At 38.8% G+C, this 26,724-nt stretch overlaps 1 protein-coding gene across 50 annotated transcripts in view; it reads right to left on the reverse strand.

Moving 5' to 3' along the window:
• DTNA (dystrobrevin alpha) overlaps window positions 1-26,724 on the reverse strand; it is a 419,235-nt gene that overhangs the window by 131,801 nt on the left and 260,710 nt on the right. For all 50 annotated transcript variants that reach the window (XM_070050330.2, XM_089305832.1, XM_070050313.2 and 47 more), the window contains 2 exons: window positions 22,126-22,193; window positions 8,378-8,458 (listed from right to left, as the gene is read on the reverse strand). In XM_070050330.2, the coding sequence (XP_069906431.1) occupies window positions 8,378-8,458; window positions 22,126-22,192 (148 nt within the window). In that variant the 5' untranslated portion in view covers window position 22,193. The remainder of the gene's footprint in view (window positions 1-8,377; window positions 8,459-22,125; window positions 22,194-26,724) is intronic.

The raw sequence follows: 26,724 nt of genomic DNA on the forward strand, positions 1-26,724 counted from the left end.
ATACCGCAAAAGAAACCCTCAGCAAAGTGAAGAGTCAACAGACAGAATGGGATAAATTATTGCAAACTATACAACTGATAAAAGATTAATAACCAGAACATTTAAAGAGATCGATAAATTCAACAACAACAAAAACTACCCAGTTATTAAATGGGCAAAGGACTTAAACAGATATTTTTCAGAAGAGAAAATTCAAATGGCCAGCAGACACACACAAAAAAAAATGTTCAGGATCACTAGCCATCAGGGAATTGCAAATGAAAACCACAATGAGTTTTCACCTCACCCCTGTTAGAATGGCTTTCATACAGAAATCAACAAGCAACAAATGCTGGTGAGGATGTGGGGAAAAAGATAACCAAATCCACTGCTGGTGGGAATGTAAACTGGTAAAGCCATTATGGAAGACAGTATGAAGATACCTTAGAATTCTAAACATAATCCTACCATATGATCCAGCCATCCCACTCCTGAGAATTTACCCAAAGGAAATGAAATCAGCATATGAAATAGTTTTCTGTACCCCCATGTATACTGCAGCTCAAATCACAATAGCTAAGACATGGAATCATCCCAATCCCCATCAATTTAAGACTGGATAAAGAAATTATGGGATTATACACCATGGAATACTACACAGTGGTAAAAAAGAGAAATCTTGTCATTTGCAACAAAATGGGTGAAACTAGAAAATATCATACTTAGTGACAGAAGCCAGTCTCAAAGTAACAAATACCATATGTTCTCCCTGACCTGTGATAACTAATAGAGCACCTAAGAGGCAATCTGTAGAAGTAAAATTGACACTTTGAGAAGTAATGACCTTGAAGAGACCTTGTCTTGACTGTTAAGGAACAGTTTTTCTTTTTTTTTTTTTTTTAATACTATCTGTTGAAGTCTTTACTCAGCATAAAGATAATCCTGTGTATATAAAGTTACAGTGAGAGAGAAAGAGAGAAAGGTCTTCCTTTTCCGTTGGTTCACCTCCTAAATGGCCGCTATGGCTGGAGCTCTGTGCCGATCCAAAGCCAGGAGCCAGGTGCTTCCTCCTGGTCTCCCATGTGGGTGCAGGACTCAAGCACTTGGGCCATCCTCCACTGCCTTCCTGGGTCGCAGCAGAGAGCTGGGCTGGAAGAGGAGCAACTGGGACTAGAACCCGGGGTGCCGGCGCCAAGGTGGAGGATTAGCCAAGTGAGCTGTGGCGCTGGCCTAAGTTAGATCTTAGTAAGAAATAAGAATGGGAATAGCGAAGGAGGTGGAAGTGGGAGGAGTGTGGTTGGCAGGATAGAAATGGTGGGAAGCATCAATATGTTCCTAAAGTTTGTAATTGTGAAGTGTATGAAATTTGTAACTGTAAAATTGTATAGTTCTGCATACATTCCTACGGACTTACTTCTAAGGGTATAGTTTAAAAACTTGCCATGGGACCCGAAATCCCCTTAAGCTGGCTGGTAAAAATAACGTGTTAAGTGTTAAAGTGAGCATATTCATAGGATTAAGTGTTAAAATGATCATATAGATAGGATAAGTGTTTGTTAATAATAATATAATTAAAAAGGAGTAAATGCTCCAACATGGGAAGCAGTCCAAATAGCAGACTCATAGAATGACAATAGCTTTAAGAAGGACCCTGTTCATACCACAAAGAAATTGCGAATATATTAAGTGATGGATGCTAATTATCCTAATTTTATCATTAAAATCCATGCATGTATCCAATTATTACATTGTACCCTATATGTATGATTAATTTGTCAATAATATTAAATAATGTAATAAAGAAAGAAGAAAATAATAAAGATCAAAGCAGAAATAAATGAAAGAATAGGAAAAAGACAACAAAAAAGAAATTATGGTATATATACACTATAGAAAACTATACAGCAGAAAAAAAAATGAAATCCTATCTTTTGTAACAAAATAGACGCAAATAGAAACCATTATACTTAGTGAAATAAGCCAGTCCAAAAAGACAAATACCATATGGTCTCTCTGATCTGTGGTTAACTAATAGAGTACCTAAAAAATAATCTATGTAAGTGAAATTGACACTTTGAGATGGAATGATTTTGAACAACCCTTGTCTTGACTGTTGAGGAACAGTGTTTTTTTTGTTGTTGTTTCTTCATACTGTTGGTTGAACTTGTTACTTTGTGTAGGGTTAATCTTATGAGTATAAAGTTAACTGAAAATAGATCTTTGTAAAAAAAAAAAGAATGGAAATAGGAGAGGGAGGAGGAAGAAGGGTTGGAAAGCAGGCAGGTGGGAAAGTAGGCAAGGAAGAATCCTATGTCCCTAAATTTGTATATATGAAATGCATGAAGTTTGTATACCTTAATTAAAATTTAAAAACAAAAAATAAAGAAAACCAACAATTTTAACAATGTGGTTTTCCACTCTTAGTACAGCTGAAACTGTAGTGTTTGCCAATATATGACCTTTGCATTCAAGATACGTGAGGAGCGCTAGAGTGTGTTTGAAAGTTTGAGGTATTTTTTATCCTTAATCTCACAAAATTTTAAGATATTACCTGTGTTCTTTTATTCTACCATATTTAGAAGTGTCTAGAATCCTAATTTACATATTTAAGGTAAAAAAATCATAAAAATTATAAAAAATGATTCTTTGAACAAACTTCTATTACCAACTTCTCTTTCTCTAATTTCCAATAGGTGTGTGTGAGTACAGTATATTGGAAATGAAAAATTTCAGTATTGCCCAAGAGGCATAGTAAAATAAATATGCATTTATTCAAATTTTGTGTAAGAGAAATATGCAAATGAGAGAGATTTCTGACTGTTCCACTTTCTTCCCATGAATAATGCTTGGCAGGCAGTAAATGCTCTGTCCTATTTGTTGAATGAAAAATACAAGATTGATTGATAATAAGAATGACAAATGTTCTCAAAGCCTCAGTGAAGACAACCAAGATGACAATAGGAATGGTGTACAATCACATGAGTGTCCACTCTCCCATGCCCATCCTCCTGTCTTCTGTTTTCTCTCACTATGCACCAGAGCCTTGAGATCCTGGGAGCCTGGCGGTGGGAGAGCACCTTGTGAGTATCATTCCTTCTCTGCTGACTGGCTCTATGCCAGCTGGGTGGCCTCCCAGGAACAGGGCTTGGCAGTCCACAATGAGAAGGTCATGAATCTTTCCTTGGCACCTGTTAGATGGGGTAGCGGAAGCCTGAAAGGCATTCCTCTGTATACACTGCTCTTTTCCAACTGACGGAGCCATTTAAAAATGATGGTGTTTCTAGAAGCATGAGAGTAAAAGTTCTCAGTTGGCATAACCTCCAGCCATAAAGCAGAGGCAGAAGGAAAGGAAGGAAGCCATTGTCTGTTATATCCAGAAACCTGGAAACAAGACTGTGGATGCTGGCTTAGCTCACTGGCTGCATGTGGCAACAGTCTGAGCCAAAAAAGCACCCAGCGTTCTCTAAAACTAAGGGAAAACAAAACCCAGTACTTTTCAGATAAAAATAAACAATTAAAGGAGGAAACCCATTTGTAACCCTCAGGGATGATCCAAGCTTTTCTGCACCCAAGGTTTACTTTGAGTAAGGGGAGACAATTTTGCCATAGGTCCAGGGTGCTCAGAATGGAGTCGATTTTCCATTGTCCTTCTGCACAGGCATCTTTAATGGGCTTGTTTATTTTCTGCTGCCACCATCAATGTTCCCAGCGACAATTTTCAAGAACACTGTATTCACAATGCACTTTTCTTTATTTAAACAAGTGTCTAGAATGATTCAACGTGAGGAATAAAAATGCATATCAAAAATCTTTGCGACAATGCAAAGAGAACAGTGTTCCAAGGGTGGGTCATCTGCCGTTTATTTCCCTCACAGAATGCTCCAGCTCTTTGACTGGTGAGAGTCCTTCTGTGTTTCTTTTTAAAATATACTTCCTTTTTAAATTCTATTTCTCTTGCCCGAGTTTGTTACTTTAAACTTTATTTTTACATTCAAGGTTTCACAAGTCATTATGTGGAAAATTGTTGGGCAATGTGGTAGGCAGAGTCCTTTTATGCCCTCTCCTTGTACGATTCCTGGCTTGTGATGTCACATACAACAGGGTCCTTCAGAAAGTTCATGGGAAAGTGGAATCAAATGATGATGATTTTATTTTGGTGTGAAAAAGTTGTAATCCATCTACAGTTTTTTTCTTAATATACTTTTTTTTCTCCCGTGAATTGTTTAATGACCTCTTGAAGCATGGACTTCAAAATCATTTTGCACCAAAATAAACTTACTTTTAATTAAATTTTCCATGAAATTTGAAAAGACTCCTTATCTTCTCTTTGTTATTCAACCAAATGCTAAGCTAGGTAATGCTGTGAAGGGGTTTTGGGGATGAAATTATGGTGTCAAATTAGTTGGCCTTAAAATATAGAGATGATGTGGATGGTACTGATGTAAGCACATGAATCCTTTAAAACAAAAGGCTTTCTCAGACTGGTCACGAAAGGGAAGAGAAACACACTATAGCTGACCTTGAGAAAGAGGCAAATATCCATGCTCTGAATGGCCATAGAAACCACGTGGCAAGGCCTATGAGAGGCTCTAAGAAGCTGCAACCACAGGGAAATGATTCTGCCAATAGCCAGTGGACTTGGAAGAGGACCTGGGCCTCATATGAAAACCACGAACCCAATCAAAACAGATTTTATCCTAGTGTGATGTTGTGCTGACAATGCAGCCATGCAGCCCTGAATTTCTGACCAATTGGAAATTGTGAGATAATAAATGTGTGCTGTGTGAAGATGCTAAATTTTTGATAATTTACAATGCAACAATAGAAAACTGATACAGGCAGCCAAAAATCTACATCCTTAAAAATGAGTTAAGTAGGAGGAACATACTGGTATGTTATACCAAAACCAGTGCCTGGGTTAACGCTCAGCTACATCTCCTGACTCGAGCTTCCCGCTAACGTGTTGATGCTCAAGTAACTGAGTTCCTGTCATCCACGTGGGGATGGGGATTGAGTTCTTGGCTCCTGGCTTTGGCCAGATACAGCCCTGGCTGTTACAGGCATTTGGGTAATGAACCAGAAGATGGTTCACTTTGCGTTCTCTCATTCTCTCTCTCTCTTTTTCTCTCTCTTTCTCTCTCTCTCTCTCTCTCTCTCACACACACACACACACACTTTGAGCTCTCACTTACAGCTCAAAGCTGTAACTTGTGGGACTAAAAAATGGTGCAAAGTAACCTGAGGGTGTGGAATAGAGAATCTCTTTGCCTCCTTAGTTTCATTCCCACTTTTAATAGGAGGAATTAGATGTTTCTGATTTGTTTCTCTTGCTGCTTTTTGTTGTTCATGGACTTGAGGCTGTGTTTAATAAACTCTTAATATCTACTAATTATTTTAGAGCCAGGCAAGCTGTCTCTTCCTTCAGGAAAGTCCTTCCAATGATCCTCACCCCCTAGGTCAGGACACAGCCCTCCATAGGCCCCTAAACACCCAATTTACACTTTAACAAGGGTTTACACATCTGCTTAAAAAACCATCTAACTAATCAGACTGAGCACCTTGAAGGCAAAGATTGTGTCTTAATCATCTTCATGCTGTCCCTAGTTCTTAGCACAGTGCCAAACATACGTAAGGAGCTCATTATATGCTTACTAAAGGAGAGAGTGAATGGGCACACTGAGTCATGAAGGTTCTATTTCCTCCCAGAAATGGATTATCCCTCCTTCTTCCCCACTGATTTTCTAGACGGCCAGTGTGACTGAGACAGAATTCTAGATGTAAGATAAGGATCAAGGCTAGAAAAGAAAATGAAGAGACAAGATATACCAGAATGAGAAAGGGCCTTTCCCAGAAAATTGGAGGAATAGGGCAATACCCATGAGTTGCTAATCATCCCTGTTAGGGACTATAGTCTATGTTCACTTTGTAATGTTGGCAGCAGAGTTGTCATGAAAATCCCTAGCTCAACTGAAATGCTCTTTTTCAATGGGGACAGAACTCCCTCCCCTATCTTCTCTACCCTCATTTTGAGGGCCACTGGAATGGTAACAAGCAGTAAGAAAGTGGGAGAATACCATCACTTTTCATTGCTGAACACATGGAGGGACTTTCTCTTATTTTTTTTTTTGATTTTTTTAAACTTTTATTTAATGAATATAAATTTCCAAAGTACGACTTATGGATTACAATGGCTTCCCCCCCATAACGTCCCTCCCACCCGCAACCCTCCCCTTTCCCACTCCCTCTCCCCTTCCATTCACATGAGGATTCATTTTTGATTCTCTTTATATACAGATCAGTTTAGCATACATTAAGTAAAGATTTCAACAGTTTGCTCCCACACAGAAACATAAAGTGAAAAATAATAGATGATTTTTTAAATGATGATGAAATCAGATCAGACCTATTAATAATTTCTTCTTCTTCTTCTTTTTTTTTTTTTTTTTTTAACGGAAGATCAGTTTAGTATACATTAAGTAAAGATTTCAACAGTTTGCACCCCCATAGAAACACAAAGTGAAATATACTGTTTGAGTACTCGTTATAGCATTAAGTCTCAATGTACAGCACGCTAAGGACAGAGATCCTACATGAGGAGTAAGTGCACAGTGACTCCTGTTGTTGACTTTACAAATTGACACTCCTGTTTATGGCATCAGTAATCTCCCTATGCACCAGTCATGAGTTTCCAAGGCTATGGAAGCCCCTTGAGTTCTCCGACTCTTATCTTGTTTAGACAAGGTCATAGTCAAAGTTAAAAGGGGTTATGAGATTGAGGAGGAAGGGGGATTTTTTTCTTTTGAAGGAGCATTTTCCTTGTCCACTAACAACATGGAAAGGGCTTTTATTAATGGGACTACAAATCCTGCCAAAAATTCTTTCCAATATCTGTAGTGCTTTCTTACCATTCTCTTTTAAAAAAGATTATTCATTTATTTATTATTTATTTATTTATTTGAGAGGTAGAGTTACAGAGAGAGGGAGAGACAGAGAGAAAGATCTTTCATCCACTGGCTCACTCCCCGAATGGCAGCAATGGCTGGAACTGGACCAATCTGAAGCCAGGAGCCAGGAGCCAGGAGCTTCTTCCAGGTCTCCCACATGGATACAGGGGCCCAAGCATTTGGGTCAACTTCCACTGCTTTCCCAGGCCATAGCAAAAAGATGGATTGGAAGAGGAGTAGCTGGGACATGAACTGGCACCCATTTGGGATGTTGGCTCCACATGCAGAGGCTTAGCCACTGATGCCACAGTGCTGGCCCCCTTACTGCTCTTTTAGAATTGGCTTATCTTCCTGTGAAGAGTTAATGTTTGAACAACCTATTCTTCCTCCCTCTCCTTTCCTGCCCTAAATTTCAGTCCTTTTTTTAGCCACTGACTGGAGAACAAGCTGTAGATGAGCACCTGGAGGGGCGAATGTCCACGGCCCATCCTCACAGTCATGGCTACTTGTTCTTAGCTCAGATGCATGGGGCTGGGTTGCCTTCCCAGGGTCCTGGGAAACATCTGGGGACTCTGGGAGGGGAGACATGTGGAGACAATTGAGTTCTAAGTTCAACAAGAGTCTAAATCCCATGCCAGTTACTCAAGAACTATGTGTACATACTCACCATGGTTTGCATTTAAAAAATGTATCCAATACTAATTAAAAACTGAGAACAGTTATTACTTTTTAACAACAGTTTTCAGGAAAAGAAAAGAACAGTAAGTTCATACAAATGAACTATTAATCACTATCTTTTTCCAGGAGGAAATGGATGTAGAAATATGATAGAAGTGTTGACCCAGCAGGGAATGTAGAACTGCTTATTGTCATCAGGGATTTGGCTTGTTGCTTACATTTTAAAATTTGGATAAAAGCTGAAGTTGGGCCTGCATTACTTTAAGTATTATCTCTTTTTTTCACTCTTATTTGATGTAGGCAAATATAGCCAATCCTCATATACAATGGGCTGATTTTATGGTTTCAGAAAGAAGTTTAAATGTATCCTATGATACATTTAAACACTATCTGAAACTTGTAAAGGAAATGCAAATATTAGGAGACTATTTGATATTTTATGAAGATCTTGGAAACAATCTTTATGGCATTGTATTTACCAAGGTTGAAGAAAAGAAAAACATCATCCATCCAGATTTAAATCATTCCAAGGTCAGGTTTATCTGTATATCCAGATGCTCATCCATGTCAATGTTTCAGTAGTTAAGAGTAATTTAGACTTCAAAGGTACTTAAGAATAATCTACTGAATGTTTATGTACCAAAATACTCCTTTATTGTAGTATAAACATGCTTTAATCAATGTTTGTTAGAACAAACTCGTTTTAATAAACCTAGCAACAAATGTAAACTATAAGATTCATGAGGGTAATTATTCCTTACAACTGGCATACTTACAATTGCATTTCTTCTGAACAAACCTAAGCTTGCATGCTGTTCTGTAGGTGGAGAGCCGGATGCGGTCCAGATCTTGAGCCCCTAAAGGAGGAGAAAGAGTGCACATACGGTATGCCACGTGTGTGGAACGAACTCAGAATGTTTATAAGTAAAACAAATACAGATACAATTCCCACATGGTTCTATTTTTATTAGAATATTTTTATATACTAATTAAATACACACAACTTTAAGACTTGAAAATGTCTGCTCTGTATCACTCAGATTCAAGGGGAAGAAAGCACATGTGTCCAACACTGGAGGTCAGATTGTCAGCCATGGGGATGTACCAAGCAACACAATCTCATCTTTGTTGTGATTGCATCTTCAGGAACAATCTGTTCAAGCAGTGACTTCACAGCTAAATCATACCAGATAGAAATATCATAAAATAATCATTTCAAATGCACTGCTACTGGTTATTGGAACAGGACTGTTAGGTCACCATATAATGAACATTGGATGTGTTCTCTGTGTGACTTCAGGCCAACTGCTTTTTGGAACCTTGGTTTTCTCATTTGGAAAGTGAGGATTATGATGGTAATAATATTGATTTCATAGGGTTGTCACAGGATAAGCGAGTAAATACAGTCAAAGTGCTTAGGACATTACCTGGCATTCAGGAAGTGCTGTGTAAGAATTCACTATTAATACTATTACCTTTCCTGCAATCCTTTTTGTCAGTTTCAGAGGAAGACACTCCTTTCTGAAAACAACTTCTATTCTTTATTATATTTACTACGTGGTTGCTTCCAGTTCCTTCCTAATGTACAGAGGACATGTTCTCCATATTCTTAAACTACTTTCTTTATTGCCCTTTCCTTATCCATGAATCCAGCATGATTCCTGATGCTCAGAGCACTAGATCTGAATGCTCTGCTCAGAACCCAAGCCCCTCTCAAGACTCTTTGCATTTTCCCTACCCAGCAATATTTCCCGCCACTCTGTGCTGTTGAATCTCAGCTGATCTTGGGCTGGTCTCTTCACAGCTCTTCACAGATGAGCTGCTCCGCATATCAACACCTGCTCGTGTATCAACATCAACTGTGCCTAAAACGTATTAGACTTTCAATAATGTCTATTTTTTCCCCTTTTTAAGGTCTTTTGTTTTAATGTTCATATCATATTTAAAGGCATCCAGCTGTATTTTGATATGTCTTTTTTTATTATTTTTTTGACAGGCAGAGTGGACAGTGAGAGAGAGAGACAGAGAGAAAGGTCTTCCTTTGCAGTTGGTTCACCCTCCAATGGCCGCTGTGGCCGGCGTGCTGCGGCTGGCGCACCGCGCTGATCCGATGGCAGGAGCCAGGTACTTATCCTGGTCTCCCGTGGGGTGCAGGGCCCAAGGACTTGGGCCATCCTCCACTGCACTCCCGGACCACAGCAGAGATCTGCCCTGGAAGAGGGGCAACTGGGACAGAATCCGGCGCCCCGACCGGGACTAGAACCCGGTGTGCCGGCGCCGCAAGGCGGAGGATTAGCCTAGTGAGCCATGGCACCGGCTTGATATGTCTTTAACTTTCTTTTTGTCAGTCATACTTCAGTAAAATATGCTACCTGTATACTTCAGAAAATAATAGAATAGCAAGTAAATGAACTGGCCTGCATCCAGTTAAATTGGAGGATAATTATACTTTCCCAGTGAGTGATAAATTAGTGAGTGTCTCTCACTGACAGCACTTAGTATTTCATCATCTCAAACTGATCTCTTTAGATTCCCTTAATAATATTGTCAAGTTGTATTACTTTGTGGTTTTATGAGGCAGCCCATTAAACACTCATTCTTAAAAAATATGATTACTTGATAAACAGGCCCATTGATACTGAGCACTTGAGAGATCCAAGAGGTGGATCACACAATATAGGAATTCCCTCAGAAGTATTTTCAGGAATTGGACATTTAGTCAATTGCTATGCAGGATTATTTCCATTGGTAGGGAAGATTCCAAATTTGTGAAAATAAATGAACTTTAAAGTCAATAAATTTAACTTTTGTCACTTATTGTATGAACTTTGACAGTTTTTTACTTGGTCTCTTAATTTCCTCAAGTATAAAATGAGAGTAACAACATCAACATTGCCAGCAAGTAACAAATGTGAAGTCTTAACCTCTATACCAGTTACATCATGAGCACACAGCAGTCAATGGACCTGCTAATAAGGCTTCCTGTTCCATTTCTGAGCAAGAATACAAAATAGAAATTCTTTTTTAAAAAATATTTGAGCTTTAATTTGTCTCTGTAACTTTAACTTATTTGTTTTGGTGTCACTTCTAGAGCCACATAATCTTTTCTCCCTGTCACTTGATAATTCATTTCTCAAATACTGGGAAGCAGTAATCACTAACATTATTATCATCGTCATTCTTATCAGAAAATTATGTTCAAAAGTCCTATAATCATGAACTTTAAAGTTTAACTGGAGAGGCAGCTTCTCCCTGACCTTGCTAGGTTAAAGACATCAACTCTACAAGATTGTAGCAGCCACACAGTCTGGCATACAAAAGGGCTTTGATGATCAGAAATGGCTATCATTATGCTCATTCTCTTAAGACATGATTTTGAAACCTTTAAACATTCTAGTCACTGTTTTATGGCTGGCTAATATCTCCTTAAAATGAGAGTTACAAAATTAACCCAAATGCCATAGCTATTGCCCTCCCCCCGTATAGAATATGTAGAAAGCAATAATTATTACCATTGATAAGGACACTTACAAATGCAATATATAATTTCAATAGATGGTTCATTCTGTGGGTACTTATTAAGCTTATAGTTAATTGAAATCTTCTTTTAAAAATAATATGCACTTAAATTAAATCAGACCTTTTCTACTTTTGTATTAATGATAGGACTTGCTATTTATCTAGTTAGTTCCTTCATTTTAATGTTTAGTTCATGCTTTTATACTTTCTGATAACTAATATCTTTTAAAATTTTGATTTCTGTCACTGGCATTTCAAAGATCCTTTGTATTCTTGGGTCCTGTATAAATCTGATAGGTTCATGTGGGAAATGAGCTCTCTAAGATGCCACATAACCAGAGACAGAGACTAACAGAAATACATCAATGATAATTCTGCTTTTTCTCCTGGGTGGGAATGTATTTTTATTGATGCTGAATTTGGCTCAACAGTCAGGGGAGTATCAATATCTGTAAGTGATACTTTTAAAGAAAGCATCAGGAGCTCAGAGTATTTGTATAAATTCTTCAAGAAAATTGAGTTGAGCCTCAGATAGTATTTAAGTATAAATGGACTATAATGTAGCACACAGTTCCATTTCTTAGTTCTAGGAAGACTAACCCTGACACCTCTGTCCCTCCCTCTTTCGGAAGTCCTGGGGGAAATTCTGCAATGGAGTGTTGCTCAGGGATACAGGGAAAAAGGATATAGAGGTGACACACAAGAATGGGAGTACACTGACTACTGTCTTGCGTTCTTTCACTGCAAGGACTCAACTTACACTGTGTTTTATTCAAGAATAGGGATGGGGTCCTAGAGGTCTGTAAATATTTCCCATTTGTGTACTTTCTACTTGGCTGACAATATAAACCTTGACTGTTAAAGGGAGAGTAGTGAGCAATAAAATTTAGCTTTTCAGATACAGGAGCACACTACCTTCCATAGACATTGTAGGTAGTAGCTACAGAATCCATAATGGGTTCCTAGATAAAAAGCTGCTGATTTTTGCTCTACCTACCTATATATATATGTATTGAGTGTGTATATATGTGTATATATATATATAGGTAGGTAGAGCAAAAATAGCATTTATATATAATATATATAATCATATATAATATATAATCATATATATATGATTTTATATATATATGATTTTTTCTAAGGCTCAATAAATTATGAACTTAATTCCATTTATAGGCAATGTTATATCCCATTCATTATTCTCCTAGACATGATGACATTACTACCTATATATTTACCTGATTATGTAGTGACTCAGTCCATATTTGTTCAATACATGCAGAGCCTAAGAATCTTTGTCAACATCCTGCTGAAATTAAGCTTAATTTTTATCTGATGGTATTTTCCTGCTCTAGCATCTTATAAAGAAGGGAGATTAATTGACTTAATTCCTTTACTAAAAAGATAGAATTCAAATAAATTAATACAGAAATGTAGTCAGGAGAGCAATATACCTTTTTAGCATTTTAAAATGTCAAGAACTATCAATATATTTTTCCTATTGTTTGAAAAAATCCATTTTATCATGAAACCTATATTAGGTTGATACCCTAGATTCTAAAGAATCCATATTCTTCCATTTTAATAAAACATTAGTATAAGGTTTTCATATTACTTTTTTTCAATATCTTTTTCATTATTTTTCAAAATCACAGATAATAGTTATATTTTTATCAAATCATATCACTGGGGATTCTAGAATTGCTTCAAAATAAAACCCAGAGGACTAGGGGCAAATAGTTAAGGGTAGAGATAAATGCTATTTTCTCTACTTCTGTGTACATTTGAAGCTTTTTACAATAAAAAAATATCAAAGCAAATTCATTTATGGCAACTTAATGCTCTTGCACCATCACCTCAAAGCTCTGGTATTCATCTCATATTTTGAAGAAAGTGACAAAGATGAAAGAAAAGATTCAGTTAAGAAATTCTAATGTTTACATTGTTGTTAGCTGCAAATTCTGTTTTTCCTTTTTTAAAGCCTGTCTTTCCAAGTTTCTCTCTCCTCCTTTTCTCCCTGTCACCCCATTTCTCCTTCCCATGCTCATCCCTTCTTACTTCCTCCTACTTGTTTTCCATTCATTCATCCTTCCAACCAACCAGCCATCACTGTTACCTAATTTTTAGCTTTAGCTTCATTATACTCATTTTCATTTTCACACTACTTGGACGTTCTGCTTTCCATGTTTTATAACTCATTATAAAACCTTCTATCTAGTCGCTTATATTTTTAAGTATTTCATTCATTTAGAGCAGAGGTGGAGAACAAACAGCCCATGAGCTATTTAAGGCTTGTAAAATCATTTGGTCTGGCCCTGCCAAGGCAACCATGGGTGGGACTCAAAATTTATTAAATCTATAGCAGGTTAATTTTTAAGTTGATAATTTTGTATGGCCCACAAATGATGTTATAAATATCCAAATGGCTCTTGGCAGAAAAACAGTTCCCTACACTTTATTTAAACAAATTGCTTAAAAAATATTTATAAAGATGGAGACTTTGAATTCTGTGTCCAAACCCTTTGCATGCTTGATGATTGAGTGTGTGTGTGTGTGTGTGTGTGAGAGAGAGAGAGAGAGAGAGAGAGTGAGAGAAAGAGAAATTGGCAGGGAACTAAAGGAGTTTAAGGGTCAAGGATGATGATGCCCAGATTTCTACCTGAGACAACTGAATTGGATGAGCTAAAGACCAAACAGGGAGGAATAGGTTTTAGTTGGGGAAGATGAAGAGTTCAGTTTTGGGATTATAGAGCTTAAGTTTCTTGTGGAATATTTAAGTGGAGATATCCAGTGATCAATTGGTTATATAGATATAGAACTTTTGACTGTAGCTGCTATACATTCCAGGAATTGTCAACAAACATTTAAAATTTATTAGTACATTTGACTAGGCAAATATTGTATATATTTTTCCAAAAGGAGATCATGTGCACAGGTAGGACCATTCCTCATTCTAGGTGACAAAATGAGCCACACAACTGGGAATAGCAACCTCCTCCCACTGCTGAACAGCACTCAACTATTTGGTAGATTTGTGGCTACCAAACCAAACTATGTGGCTTTGGAAACACTGGAAGGCAGCAGCCCTGGCAGGGACATTCGCTTTCTTGTGAAGGCACTATTAGTGGGGCCCACCTCAAGGTACTTCATCAGTAGAACTGCTAAAAGGTAAGGCTGTAAGGATATTAAGTTTATCTGTTGACTATTCCAGTTAAGCTAGTTTATGAGAATAAGGTTTGCGAGGAGTCCTTGGACACTTGAGAGATACAGCAATAAAGGGAAAGAGATAAATTGTATATGGAGAGAATAGGTCAAGAACAAAACTTTGGTAAAATCTAACTCCAAAGATTGGAGGGTACTAAGAAAGAAAAAGAGAAGTAGTCAAAAACAAAACAGACCAGGAGACCAGGTGAGAGTGATGAAATAAAAGAGAATGTCCAGGATGGTGATCCCTGGTGTTAATGTCTTAACAAGCCTGGGGACTGGAGATTTGAAGTAGGTGGAAATAGCTACCATACCTACCACACCCATGACAGATCAGTCATGTCAGTTTTCTGAATTTTTGAAATATGTGTTTCTGAAACTCATGGTATGCATTTGCTAGCTAGGTTCCCTTCCAACTGTACATAGTAGGTGGGCAGACTCCCCTTTTAAACCAAATTTAGGGGGAGATAGGAAGTTGTACTGATGACCTCAACATACGTAAACAGGTCACCACAGTTGATCTTACCTGAAAGGTCACACTTCTCCTCATGGGCATGGTCTTAACTCACAGGGAAATACTAAGTGTCAGAATTTGCCCGTGACCAAAGCTTTCTAGCTCACCCTGATGATATTAAAGAAATCTTAAAAAATCAGGGTTGGGTTGAGCACCTCTTGACTGACATAATAGAGGCTGCCGCCATGGTCTACTTTGTTAGAAACCAGGAGAATGAGGAGCAAGCAAGCAGCAAGAGCAATGTAAGGATAGGCAGCAGGCCAATTAATGGCCGCTTTACATGGTAATCTAGTGTCAAGGAGACCCAACTAGGCAAGTCCACCCCAAACGGCACCTGTTTCTGATATGAGGAGCAGGACATTGGGCAAGCAGCTGTCATGACAGAAACTGGCTTCTGTCAGCTCTGCCAAGAGCAAGGCCACTGGACATGGAACTGTCCTGGGTGTCAAAGGACTCCTGGTTCAGAATTGCAGACCCTGCGGCCCCGAGCTAAAATGCCTTTGTCTCCGCTCAGCCTCTGCCCCGCTTCTCATTCTAACCATTGCTATTGAGGGGACTGCCTAGGGTCAGTGAGATGCAAGTTGCCTATTTCTACCAGCTTCCTATTCAGCTCTCCTCTTAGTCCAGCCACGTAATGCGAGTCAATAGGGTGCCTCCCTTAAGGAGATTCACATCTGTCTTGCAATTCTTTTCCAGCACCCCATGGAGGGGTCTGGGCCTCACACATACCAGCCAGGCCTTAAAGCCTATCCAAATATTATTAAGCTTAGAAATCCCTTCCTGCAAGTTCCTAAAAAGAGGGCTTAGAGTAATAGCTAACTTAGATAGTCCTGGACAGGTCCCCACCGAGGACTTAAAGGGCCTATCTCTTGGGGGGGCACACAATAATCCAAAATGTAGATGGTGGCCAGCGCCGTGGCTCAATAGGCTAATCCTCTGCCTTGCGGCTCCGGCACACCGGGTTCTAGTCCCGGTTGGGGCGCCGGATTCTGTCCTGGTTGCCCCTCTTCCAGGCCAGCTCACTGCTGTGGCCAGGGAGTGCAGTGGAGGATGGCCCAAGTGCTTGGGCCCTGCACCCGCACGGGAGACCAGGAGAAGCACCTGGCTCCTGGCTTCGGATCAGTGCAGTGCGCCGGCCGCAGCGGCCATTGGAGGGTGAACCAATGGCAAAAGGAAGACTTTTCTCTCTGTCTCTCTCTCTCACTGTCCACTCTGCCTGTCAAATAAATAAATAAATAAATAAAATGTAGATGGTTAAATGTAAATGATTTATTAGTCTGTTTTCTTTCCCAGACTGAGATTCTGGTCTTTCACATTAATTTACCTTCCTAGTAAAACTAGCTACTAAGTATCCAGAGGAAAAAAATCATAGCTAGTCATGAGAGAGTTAATTATTTAACCCTTATCCTCACCCCTGGGGAAAGAAAACCAGCCCCAGAGAGGATATGGACCTAGCAGCAAATTCCTACGTCTGCAAATTTCAGGAAGTCCCAGCATTTCCCTAACAGGTTACAGATTCCTAGATACAGAGAAATAGCACAGTTCCTAAACCAGGCTCTCAACAGGGAGCCAAAGCAGAGCCCAAAGCACAGCTTTCATCCACTGAAAAGCTGCCATGACTAGGGCTCTCACAAAGAGTTTGCTAATTCAGTTCTTCAAATAGGCAGGCCCTAGACCTGCTGCCCAAGAAAGTGCCCTGAACTAGGGTCAAACTAAATGGGTACAAAATCATGTTCATGCTTTCTTGGACAAAGCCAGACCACTCCAGGACCAGGTCAGACAAGGCTGAAATATCTGGCCTAACATCACATCTGATCATGGAAATCCTGGTCATTGCCTCTCCTTGGTGACATAGTGTCCACATTCTTTCTGCTTCTCTGACTACTGTGCTTTAATGTCCTTGTTTGTTCTTTCTCTAATAGAAGACAAGCCATCTGGCTCCAGGTGCTTCTAAGACATGGCTTCCAACCTACCTCATCAGACAAGGTGACCTACCTTCTGGACCAAGCAGGACAATGCTTCCCAAGGCCACTCTCAGACACTAAAGGAGAGATAGCAAGAGAAAATACCCATACCCATCTCTATCCCCATTTGTCAGCTTCTGAAGTAGCTAGAGAAGACGAACCTTCAGCCATTTATCCCCATAAGATTATGGGTTTTCTCTCTTGAGGGGGGAAATGTTGGGTAGAAAGTTAGAATTTTGCACTTCAAAGTCCTGCTCAGACTCTGATAACTGTCCAGGTGGTCCCAGCCCTTCCCTCTAGGAAAGCTCCCAGGAGAATTCTCTCTCCTCAGGACCAAATGGGTTACATGATAACATGGAACAATAAAATCTTCAGAGATGCCCTAAGGGAAGCCCCTCTACTCTGCCCTGGTGCCAGAAAATCTGGGGAGGAATTTGCTAATTTTCACCCAACAAACCCTTCAGGTAGGACTCCCCATCCTTTGTCCTGGAAGAGAGGGGGAAGAGGGTAAATAAATTCCCTTAAAAACCTAGGGAGTCCAGATAGACTGCATGCTCAGCTCTCTGCCTCTAAGCTGAGCTGCCAGCCTGGTCTGCCCAGGTGTATTTTTTCCATTCAACCATGTAACCTCGCTCTCCCAAAGTCCGAGTGACTGGGCACTCTCTCTGTCCCTTCCATTCTGACTGGTGCCCTATCCCCAAAGAATCCTTATCACTTCAATCTCTGTCTCACAACTGAATTCTTTCTTACATGAAGACAAGAATCCCATGGCTTCCACGGCCTTTTCTCCAGTGACACTTCCAGGTTTTCTCCTTTTCTATCAGGCTAGTCTTTTGGGCTATTCTTAGTTTCATTTCCTTGCTGCTTCTTCCTGTTTCTGCTCCTTGTGGTAATAAGCCCATTTTAAATGTTTAACACACAGGAGTGTGTTCTGCAAGCACCTGGATTTGACAGACTTTCTTATCAGTTTTTGTTTTTAATCCCAGCCTTTTTAAGACCAAGATGGCCTTAACATTCCCCTCAATTCCCCTCAGGCTTCTTCCTGCCTCCAGGCTTCTGACCTCCCTTCTCTTAGAGTATTCACTTTAGAAAACTTTCCATTGTAAATTCTTTGTTTATTCCTTTGAGATGTAAATCTAGTGTTTTTGTCAGTTTTACAATCCAGGAATGTCCTTCTCTAGGACCTTAGAGCCAGCCCTTTGAAAGATAACCATTGAAGGCTGGCGCCAAGGCTCAATAGGCTAATCCTCCACCTTGTGGTGCTGGTACACGGGGTTCTAGTCCCAGTTACCCCTCTTGCAGGCCAGCTCTCTGCTGTGGCCAGGGAGTGCAGTGGAGGATGGCCCAAGTCCTTGGGCCCTGCACCCCATGGGAGACCAGGAGAAGTACCTGGCTCCTGCCATCGGATCAGCGTGATGCGCCGGCCGCGGCGGCCATTGGAGGGTGAACCAACGGCAAAGGAAGACCTTTCTCTCTGTCTCTCTCGCACTGTCCACTCTGCCTGTCAAAAAAACAAAACAAAACAAAACAAAAACAAAAACAAAAACAAACATACAAAAAAAAAAAAAAAAGAAAGATAACCATTGAAGGAGATAGCACTCCTACTTCCCAGTACTGTGGAAGGGTAGGAGCCTAACTTTTTAATAGTGACAATAAGCAAACATTAGGAAGGTCTATCACATTGACCAACCCCCAATCCTTAGCCCTCTAAAGTCTTCCAATCCTTTCTCACTAGCTCACCTCAATAATTTGATAATAGCTTCTTTTTCTCTGGTGTCTTGATGATGGTTAGGATAACCCATGTTTTTCCAGCCATTTAACATACTGTCAGTGAAATATTCTTTTTCTTTTGTATGACAATCTACCTATCACAATCAATTACTTTCTGAGGAAACCAGCCAATTGTTTTATCCAGTAGAATTCTTTAGATGTGTCTTATTTAGTGCTAAACACCTTGCCCAAACTGATGGCTTGTTAACTTGAGATGCATTTAGGTGTTTCCGGCCAACATCTGAGTCTTCAGCATGTTTAGTGAAGACAGACTCTTATTTGTTTGGCTTGCTTAATTAAATATCCTGATCACTAATAAAGAGATCTCATAAAATCATTTAATAAACCTGAATGACACCCTGTGAAGTTTCAATGAAAAGATAAGTTTACAATTTGGGAAAAGAATGCACAATTTTCTTCATTCTCTCTTAAAGAAAAATATAGAGTTATGGTGAGCTTTCCTGAGTTGGTCAGTTTTAATTCCATAGACATTTGCATATATATATGCATGTATATATGTATGTACATGTTTATATGTATATGTATACATATGTATGTATATATGTGTTACGTATGTATGTATCTATGTATATATGTATGTATGTATGTGTGTGTATATATATGTTTACACCTATATGAAGTGCAGAAGAAACTCAGATTCTTAAATTCAAGATAAGTATTGACAAAATTAATAAATAAACACTTTTTTAAAATAATTCTTAAAGAGTGTTGGCTGTTAGTCTTAAGTTTTACAATGATAAGTTCAAAGGTTCCCCCCAGATTTTACTATTTTTTATGGTAAATATTAATTTTTTCCTGTCTGTGATGGGACACTGGTTCATGATGCACTCTTTTTTTTTTTTTTTTTGACAGGCAGAGTGGACAGTGAGAGAGAGAGACAGAGAGAAAGGTCTTCCTTTGCCGTTGGTTCACCCTCCAATGGCCGCCGCGGCCGGCGCATCACGCTGATCCGATGGCAGGAGCCAGGAGCCAGGTGCTTTTCCTGGTCTCCCATGGGGTGCAGGGCCCAAGCACCTGGGCCATCCTCCACTGCACTCCCTGGCCACAGCAGAGAGCTGGCCTGGAAGAGGGGCAACCGGGACAGAATCCGGCGCCCCAACCGGGACTAGAACCCGGTGTGCCGGTGCTGCAAGGTGGAGGATTAGCCTAGTGAGCCGCGGCGCTGGCCCCATGATGCACTCTTACCTTGTTGATATAGGCCCTGCTTTGGATAATTTTTTTAGATGGGTAAGCAGTAAATGAGTTATTTCCTGACAATGCCTTGTTCCTTTATTATTTCCCACTATTTTTGTACTATCCCCAATTTTTTCCTTTTAGAATATTTATTTTTTAAATTGACAAATAGTAATCCTATACATTTATATAGTAAAATCTATTGTTTTGATCTATGTATATACATTGGAGGAAGCCTTGATCAAATGAATCAACCTATATATCATTTCATCAACCTATGATTTTTTGTGGGGAGTGTTATAAATTCATTCTTTTAGCACTTTTGTGATATACAATCCATTATCACAAATTGTGGTTATGATTCAGAGTATTAAGTCACTAAAACTGACTCCTCCAGTCTAACACAAGCTTTGGCAGGAAGTACCTAAGCTACTTGCTCTGGTAGATCTGGATCTACAAAAAATGTCACAATTCTAGGTGTGCATTCCATGACTGAAGCCAGCTGCAAGCATGGCCTAGCAAAACTGTAGGTCTTGCCTAAAACTCTCACAAACACCTTAGACACATCTAAGCGGCAAGTGCAAGGAGCATGATTGAGATTCCCTACACCTCTTTTACTTTTCTCTCTTCATGTTAGTTCTAACACTGTCTTGGTACCATTAGATTATTGGAAAATGATAAAAGAAAATATGAATCTTATTATCTGGAACTTTCCTTTACCTGCTGTGACCCTCATTCTTGCCAATCATTTCCAGTCTGCAGTAGAAAGCTAATTTTGTCTACTGCTTTCTCAGGGGAAAAGGGTTACAACTCAATCCTGCTCATTCCTATGTGAGAAAGAGAGATAAAAGGAACATAAGAAAATTGTGCTTTTTTTCTTTATAACATTTAATTTGAGATGTGTGTTTCTCCTCCACCCTCATGTTGAGTTCTTTTTCTTTATAAATAAGAAGCAGTCTATAAGGGAGACATTTCCAACTAATTATAGAGCAACCCTGCACTTAACCTAAACCTATCATCTTTATTTAATAACTCCTCCACTGGAGTTGGTAAATATAATCTTGGTTTGCTTTCCATTGGATAGCAAGTCACCTCCAAGCTCCTTTTATCTTTTTTTTTTTACTTTGTAATCTTAAAAAAACAAAAACAAAAACAAAAACAACAAAAAAAAAACTGGTTTGTAGGACTGATTCTCCCCCTCTACATGAGGTCTAAATGTAGGAAGGTCACCAGGCCTCCTGGTAGTAAGAAAATTCCCTATTCAAAAACCCCAGAATGGAGCCAGCACTGCGGCACAGTGGGTTAAAGCCGCTGCCTTCAGTGCTGGTATCCAATATGGGCACTGGTTTGAGTCCTGGCTGTTCCACTTCCGATCCAGCTCTCTGCTATGGCCTGGGAAAGCAGTAGAAGATGGCCCAAGTCCTTGAGCCCCTGCTCCCACGTGGGAGATCCTGAAGAAGCTCCTGGCTCCTGGCTTCAGATCAGCCCAGCTCCAGCCGTTGAGGCCATCAGGGGAGTGAACCAGAGGATGGAGGACATTTCTCTCCCTCTCTGCAAATCTGCCTTTCAAATAAATAAATAAATCTTAAAAAAAAAAAAAAAAAAAACAACAACAACCCAGGAATAAGAAAATCTCTAGTGAAAGAAAAGCCACTAACCAGAGGCCATCTGCCACAGATACATATATCTCCCAGATTATAATCCATGTTGCAGCAGTAGTCAGATCCTACCTGACCTGCTCGCCTGTTGCTCCCTTGCAGTGTATTTTAATAAATTTAACTTTGCTCACTGCTCTCCATGTTCTGTTGCTCTGGCAAATTCTTCTTACTGCTGGTGACATTAGCCTCGATTGGTCACTTCCCATGACAGTTTGGTTTATGCCTAAGTCCTCTTTCTCATATGAATGTAGGACAGCATTTTGCAGGGAAGGCAGCTGATGATTCAGTTCACAGATTTTGTCGGGTGCCTACAATATGCCAGACACTGTGACATTGAAAGGGGATGAGCAGTCTAGAGAGTATTTCACAATGTCTCTGCGTGGATATCTCTCTTCTCCTCCCCATTCCCTTCCTTCTCCTTCCCTCTTCCCTCCCTCTCCCCCTTCCCTTCCTTTCCATCCATCCATCCATCCATCCATTTTTTATTTAAGCTTATTAACAGCTTAGAAATCAATTACAACGTACTGAATAATTTAACTCTTACCTAATAGGAGACAAAAATGGACAAATGCACTTGTTACACAAGGAATTTAGGATTTTAAGGAAAAGCACAAATACCATAAAAATGAAGTAGTTGTCTCTTTCCCTGAGTATTCATTGAGAAACTACAGGCTGTTCCTTAAAAGTTCTGTACTTACTCATCTCTGCAAACAGCTGTCTTCTTTCTGCCATGGTATTTCCTCTTTTCCCACTATCTTCAATCATTCTATGAGACAAAATGGTTACAATGTGCATTATCCTCATGCTAATTAGGCAAACAAACATTTTATGTATGCATATTTGCTATATTTCTGCCACAAACATAGAGTGAAATAATTTAAAACAGGGTATGTAAAAACAGCTTTGTTGCACTAAGCTAAGTTGCTAAACATATCTCTTTCTATATATAATGTTTAGTTGTTAGAAGGTGTATAAACTTTTTATTTTCCAACCTAAAAATTACTATAATAGCAAGTGACCTTATGGCCTATGTAAATATGACTATCTACTGTCCATTAGATGATTTATTTCATATAATACTCCTCTTTCAGTTTTGTCAAGCAGATAATATGTGCCCATTGAGCAGATAATGAGACTGAGATCTCATGAGCTTGGTGAACTAAGGGTATAGACAACTGAATTTTAAACCAGTGTGGCTTCTATCTCATTGTGCTGCGATTTGTTCCTTGGACATTCAAACCTCAATTTAGAAACAGGCAATTTTCTGAATGTTCATTTCTAAATTGAGTGAAACTTGCAATAGTTTTCAATACATAATAATTTTATGCAAGATGTTAGGGTTCAGATCTCTCTCCTTAACCATACTACACTCCTGTAGTGGAACTATTTGAGAAATTATGTTAAAATTCCAACAGTTAAGACAAAGAATAAAAAAGGGGACAAAAATTACAATGTAGCTTTGGAAAATTAAGAAAAAATGAGAAAGTTAATCGAATGTTGTTAAGCTTTGTTGAGGCTTTGGGGCTAAATATCAAGGGCTCTATAGGTTAATGGAGATGATTTTTTTAATTATATCTAATTAAACCTTTAAAAATGAAAGTGACTTCTCATACACACAAACATACATGTACATATATATGTACATATGTATACTGCTATGACTTCCATTTTGAGTCCTGGTCACTGTTAACAAAGGCTTAGTTGCAGGCATAATATTGTCTGTGTTTTGATGAGCACCATTGGGCATCTGTCCATGCTCCTTATCTAACTGGATTGCCCTCTCCCTACTATGCCTTGCTAACTTGCAGTAACCCTTCAGGTCTTACTTTTTTAATGTGTCTTCCTCTATAATTTTATCCAACTCTGTGATTTTCTGGGATTGGTGTTTTTCCTCTCAACTTCCATAGTGTGCAATGCATTTCTCTCAATGCTAAGCATTCACTCAACAAATGTTGAGTGCTTTCTATCACCCAGGAACCATACTAAGCTTTGAAGGTACCACAGGCATCAATTCACAGTTCCTTCTCTGCAGATGCTTACACTGTAATACAACAGCAACAAAGCAATGAAAACACAAAGTAGTCATTATAGCCATAGAGGTAGAAAGAAAAAGGTGGACACCATAGCCATAGGGGTAGAAAGAAAAAGATGAACATCAGAGAAGCTGATTCCTTGGGAATCAATTTCACACAGCTACTACAGAAGATTGGTTGAAAGGTAATGGTTGAGTACAGAATGACTCACCCAAGGGTACTGGGAAAACTATGGAGTGGAACAGGATATTGGTTAGTTGGTCAAGGAGCCTCACCAGTTGCTTCTATGTCTGAAGTATTATTTTCCCATTGCCAGGAAGGGAAAAAAAGGCATAGAACCATCTTAGCTTATGTAATCAGGAGAAGATAGCACTTGCATTCACAATCAGGGTCTGACCTAAATAATAGTTGGAAAGGAGTAGAGTTATTAATGAAGCTTCCTCAACTAGGTAGCAGTTCACTGCTGAACATGGTTAAGGTATTCTCCTATTATGACTTTCAATATGCTAGTTGATATATAGATCTGGAGAAAATCGTCCCTTTCCTAATTCCTATAAGCCCATCTCATATACTCCAGAGGAAGTGGGTAGATAATAACCTGACATTTACAAAATACTTTGGATATAGCTTCCAATTTTTCTTTCAAGGGCTGAGCATTGGAGTAGAAGCCATGAGAGATAGGGAATAGAACTTCTGATGTGTTCCTGTATCTGTCTATATGCTGGAACAAGATGAAAAGAACCATTAAAAATAAATCACAAAGGATGGTAGACTCGGGAGCTCTGATTGAAAATGTCAGTGAGGTAAAGACTGGCATCTAAACCCACAGCACTCACTGTCTGTACTACTCATTTGACACTGTGGTGACATCTCCTTTCTTAGTTAATCTTTTTATGTGTCTCTCTTTAAGGGTTTTGAAGACAGTAGCCTCACAAATTTTAAATTTGGCCTAGAGCTTAGTAAAATCCAATCAATAAATGATACAGCCAGGGAGTATTTATTGAATAAATGAATGAAAGAGGAAAAAAATAGGAAAGAGAGAAAAGAGAAAAAAGAGCTAAATTTGCTTTCTATGAAATGGATTTTCAATTATATTTCTATAATCTGAATCATAAGAAAATAACATTCAAATTGTATTAGCTTGAGGAATTCTATGAAATGAGAGAAATTAACTTATATTTATTATAATTTACAACACACTTTTAAAGCTAAGCTAAATCATATCTCATGAAACTGCAGTCGAAAAAGATGAAAACTACATTGATCTCAACTTTTTTGGTCTAGTCATCACCATTTTTAGTTAATTAACTCACAAATGAACCATCATTTATTATATAATAGGTATTATTTCTTACTTCTAGGTAAAATATGTACCTTATGAGGAAAAGAAGTAAAAACCCAGTACTATGAAATAATAGGAGGTATAGAATATACTTAAAAATATTAAAGGAAAAATATTACACTTCTCATCTTACCTCCAGAGTTTCCTGGGAAGCTACCTTGTTAGATAAAATTAAGAATAGTCACTCATTACCCATTGATCACACTCATAATAGTTTTTATAGATTATGTTGGCTCAATAGAGGGACTCTTAGATAAAATAAGCTCGTGAATCCAATAGGCAGAAACACGATAGTGGGCTCCTGGGTTTCCAATTAAATCAGGAGCAGCAGCATTGTAATGCTTGACTACATTCTCTTTGCCTTAGAAAGAGAGAAGAACACAACCTTTGGTAGGAGAAGGATTGAGTGCATTTACTGAGAACAGTTTTGCCTTAAAATAATGAAAATTGTCAAGGAGCTCTGCTTTCTATGAGTTTCACTATAACAGCAATTGCCCAAAGTCATACAGACAAGGTGAAGGGAAAAATAACCTGTCTGTAATGACACTCATACATGTCACAAAGCATGGGGCTCACTAGCAAGCCTAACTTGGCCAGTTTCTGTGCTCCTTTATTTAGATGAGATGCTTACAACCGTAGAATTTTCCAGAGCATTATATAAATGTTAAAAGAGTGAAAAGAGCTTACAATGATAAATAAATAATAAGCCTTGTAGATATCTCCTTTACTAGAGTTCAGTTCCATGTGTTATATGGGACACATGTTGTTTTCACTTGTAAGAATCTGTCCAATTCATTTACTTAAAAATATTTATAAAGTAGCTATCATTAGGCAGATATTCTACTAGTTTCTTGAGACCCAAAGATTAATAAGACATAATTCTAGCCCTTGGAAAGCTCATAGCCTAGAAGGGGTAACAAATTTTTCTAACAGATAATTATAATTTGGTATAATATATATCATAATGAAAGCGTGTCCTGTTCGATAGAGTAGTTTATTTTCAGGAAGATCTGAAAGAGCCATCAAAGGAAGGAGGACTCAGGAACAGAATTTTAAAGTATGAATGGGATTTTTTTCAGATGGAAAACCATAGAGGAAGGGTAATTACAGTTAGATGGAATCATAAAAAGGCACAGAGCTTTAAAAGAGAGATGGTGTCATTCAGTACTGCTGGATAATAAGTGTGGGTGGAGAGGGTGTAGAAATGAAGAGGCATTAGATCCAGAAAGCTTTATTTGTTGTGTCAAGACAATATTGGGCCTTCCAATTGAGAATGGATGCCACCAAAAGTCAAAGTATGGAGCTGATGCGTAGAGATGGACATTTTGGCAAGAATACTCCAGCACACTGAGTAGAAGTATGTTTAGGTAGAGGGGAGAGTAGGAGTGGCAGCACAGGCTTAAGTGAAGAGGCCAGTGAGTTGGACACTTTCATGATTTGGGAAGAAGACTATTATGATTTGTATTAAAGGATTGATTTAAGAAATATTTGGGAGACACCTCCCATAGGACTTGGTGACTTAGAGGCCACATGGAGAATGGAAGAAGAGAGGAGCTTAGGAGTTCTAATATTTGGAAATACTCTGTGCCCCCATGCAACAAGGACTATGTGAGGTGGGGTCACCAAGGCATACTTCTTCCAACATAATCATTAAAATTGGTTTGCACAACTGGACAGGGAGGGCTCCAACTTTTTACCCCTGTTATGGGGAAGGATGAAATAACACAGTAGGACAGTTTGGGAACCAGTGAAAAATAAAGATTAAACCTAAGTGTAGGGCACAGAGTGTTAGAAGAAAATTGAAGTATATTTTGGCATAGTGAAAATAAGTTCCCATTAAAATATCACATCTTCAAGTTATTTCCTTCATGATACATTTTTTAAAGAAAACTGTTATTTAATAAATATAAATTTCGAAAGTA

Source organism: Oryctolagus cuniculus, chromosome 10 (assembly GCF_051225735.1).
Source record: "Oryctolagus cuniculus isolate XC-2025 breed Fujian yellow rabbit chromosome 10, ASM5122573v1, whole genome shotgun sequence".
Taxonomy (NCBI): domain Eukaryota; kingdom Metazoa; phylum Chordata; class Mammalia; order Lagomorpha; family Leporidae; genus Oryctolagus; species Oryctolagus cuniculus.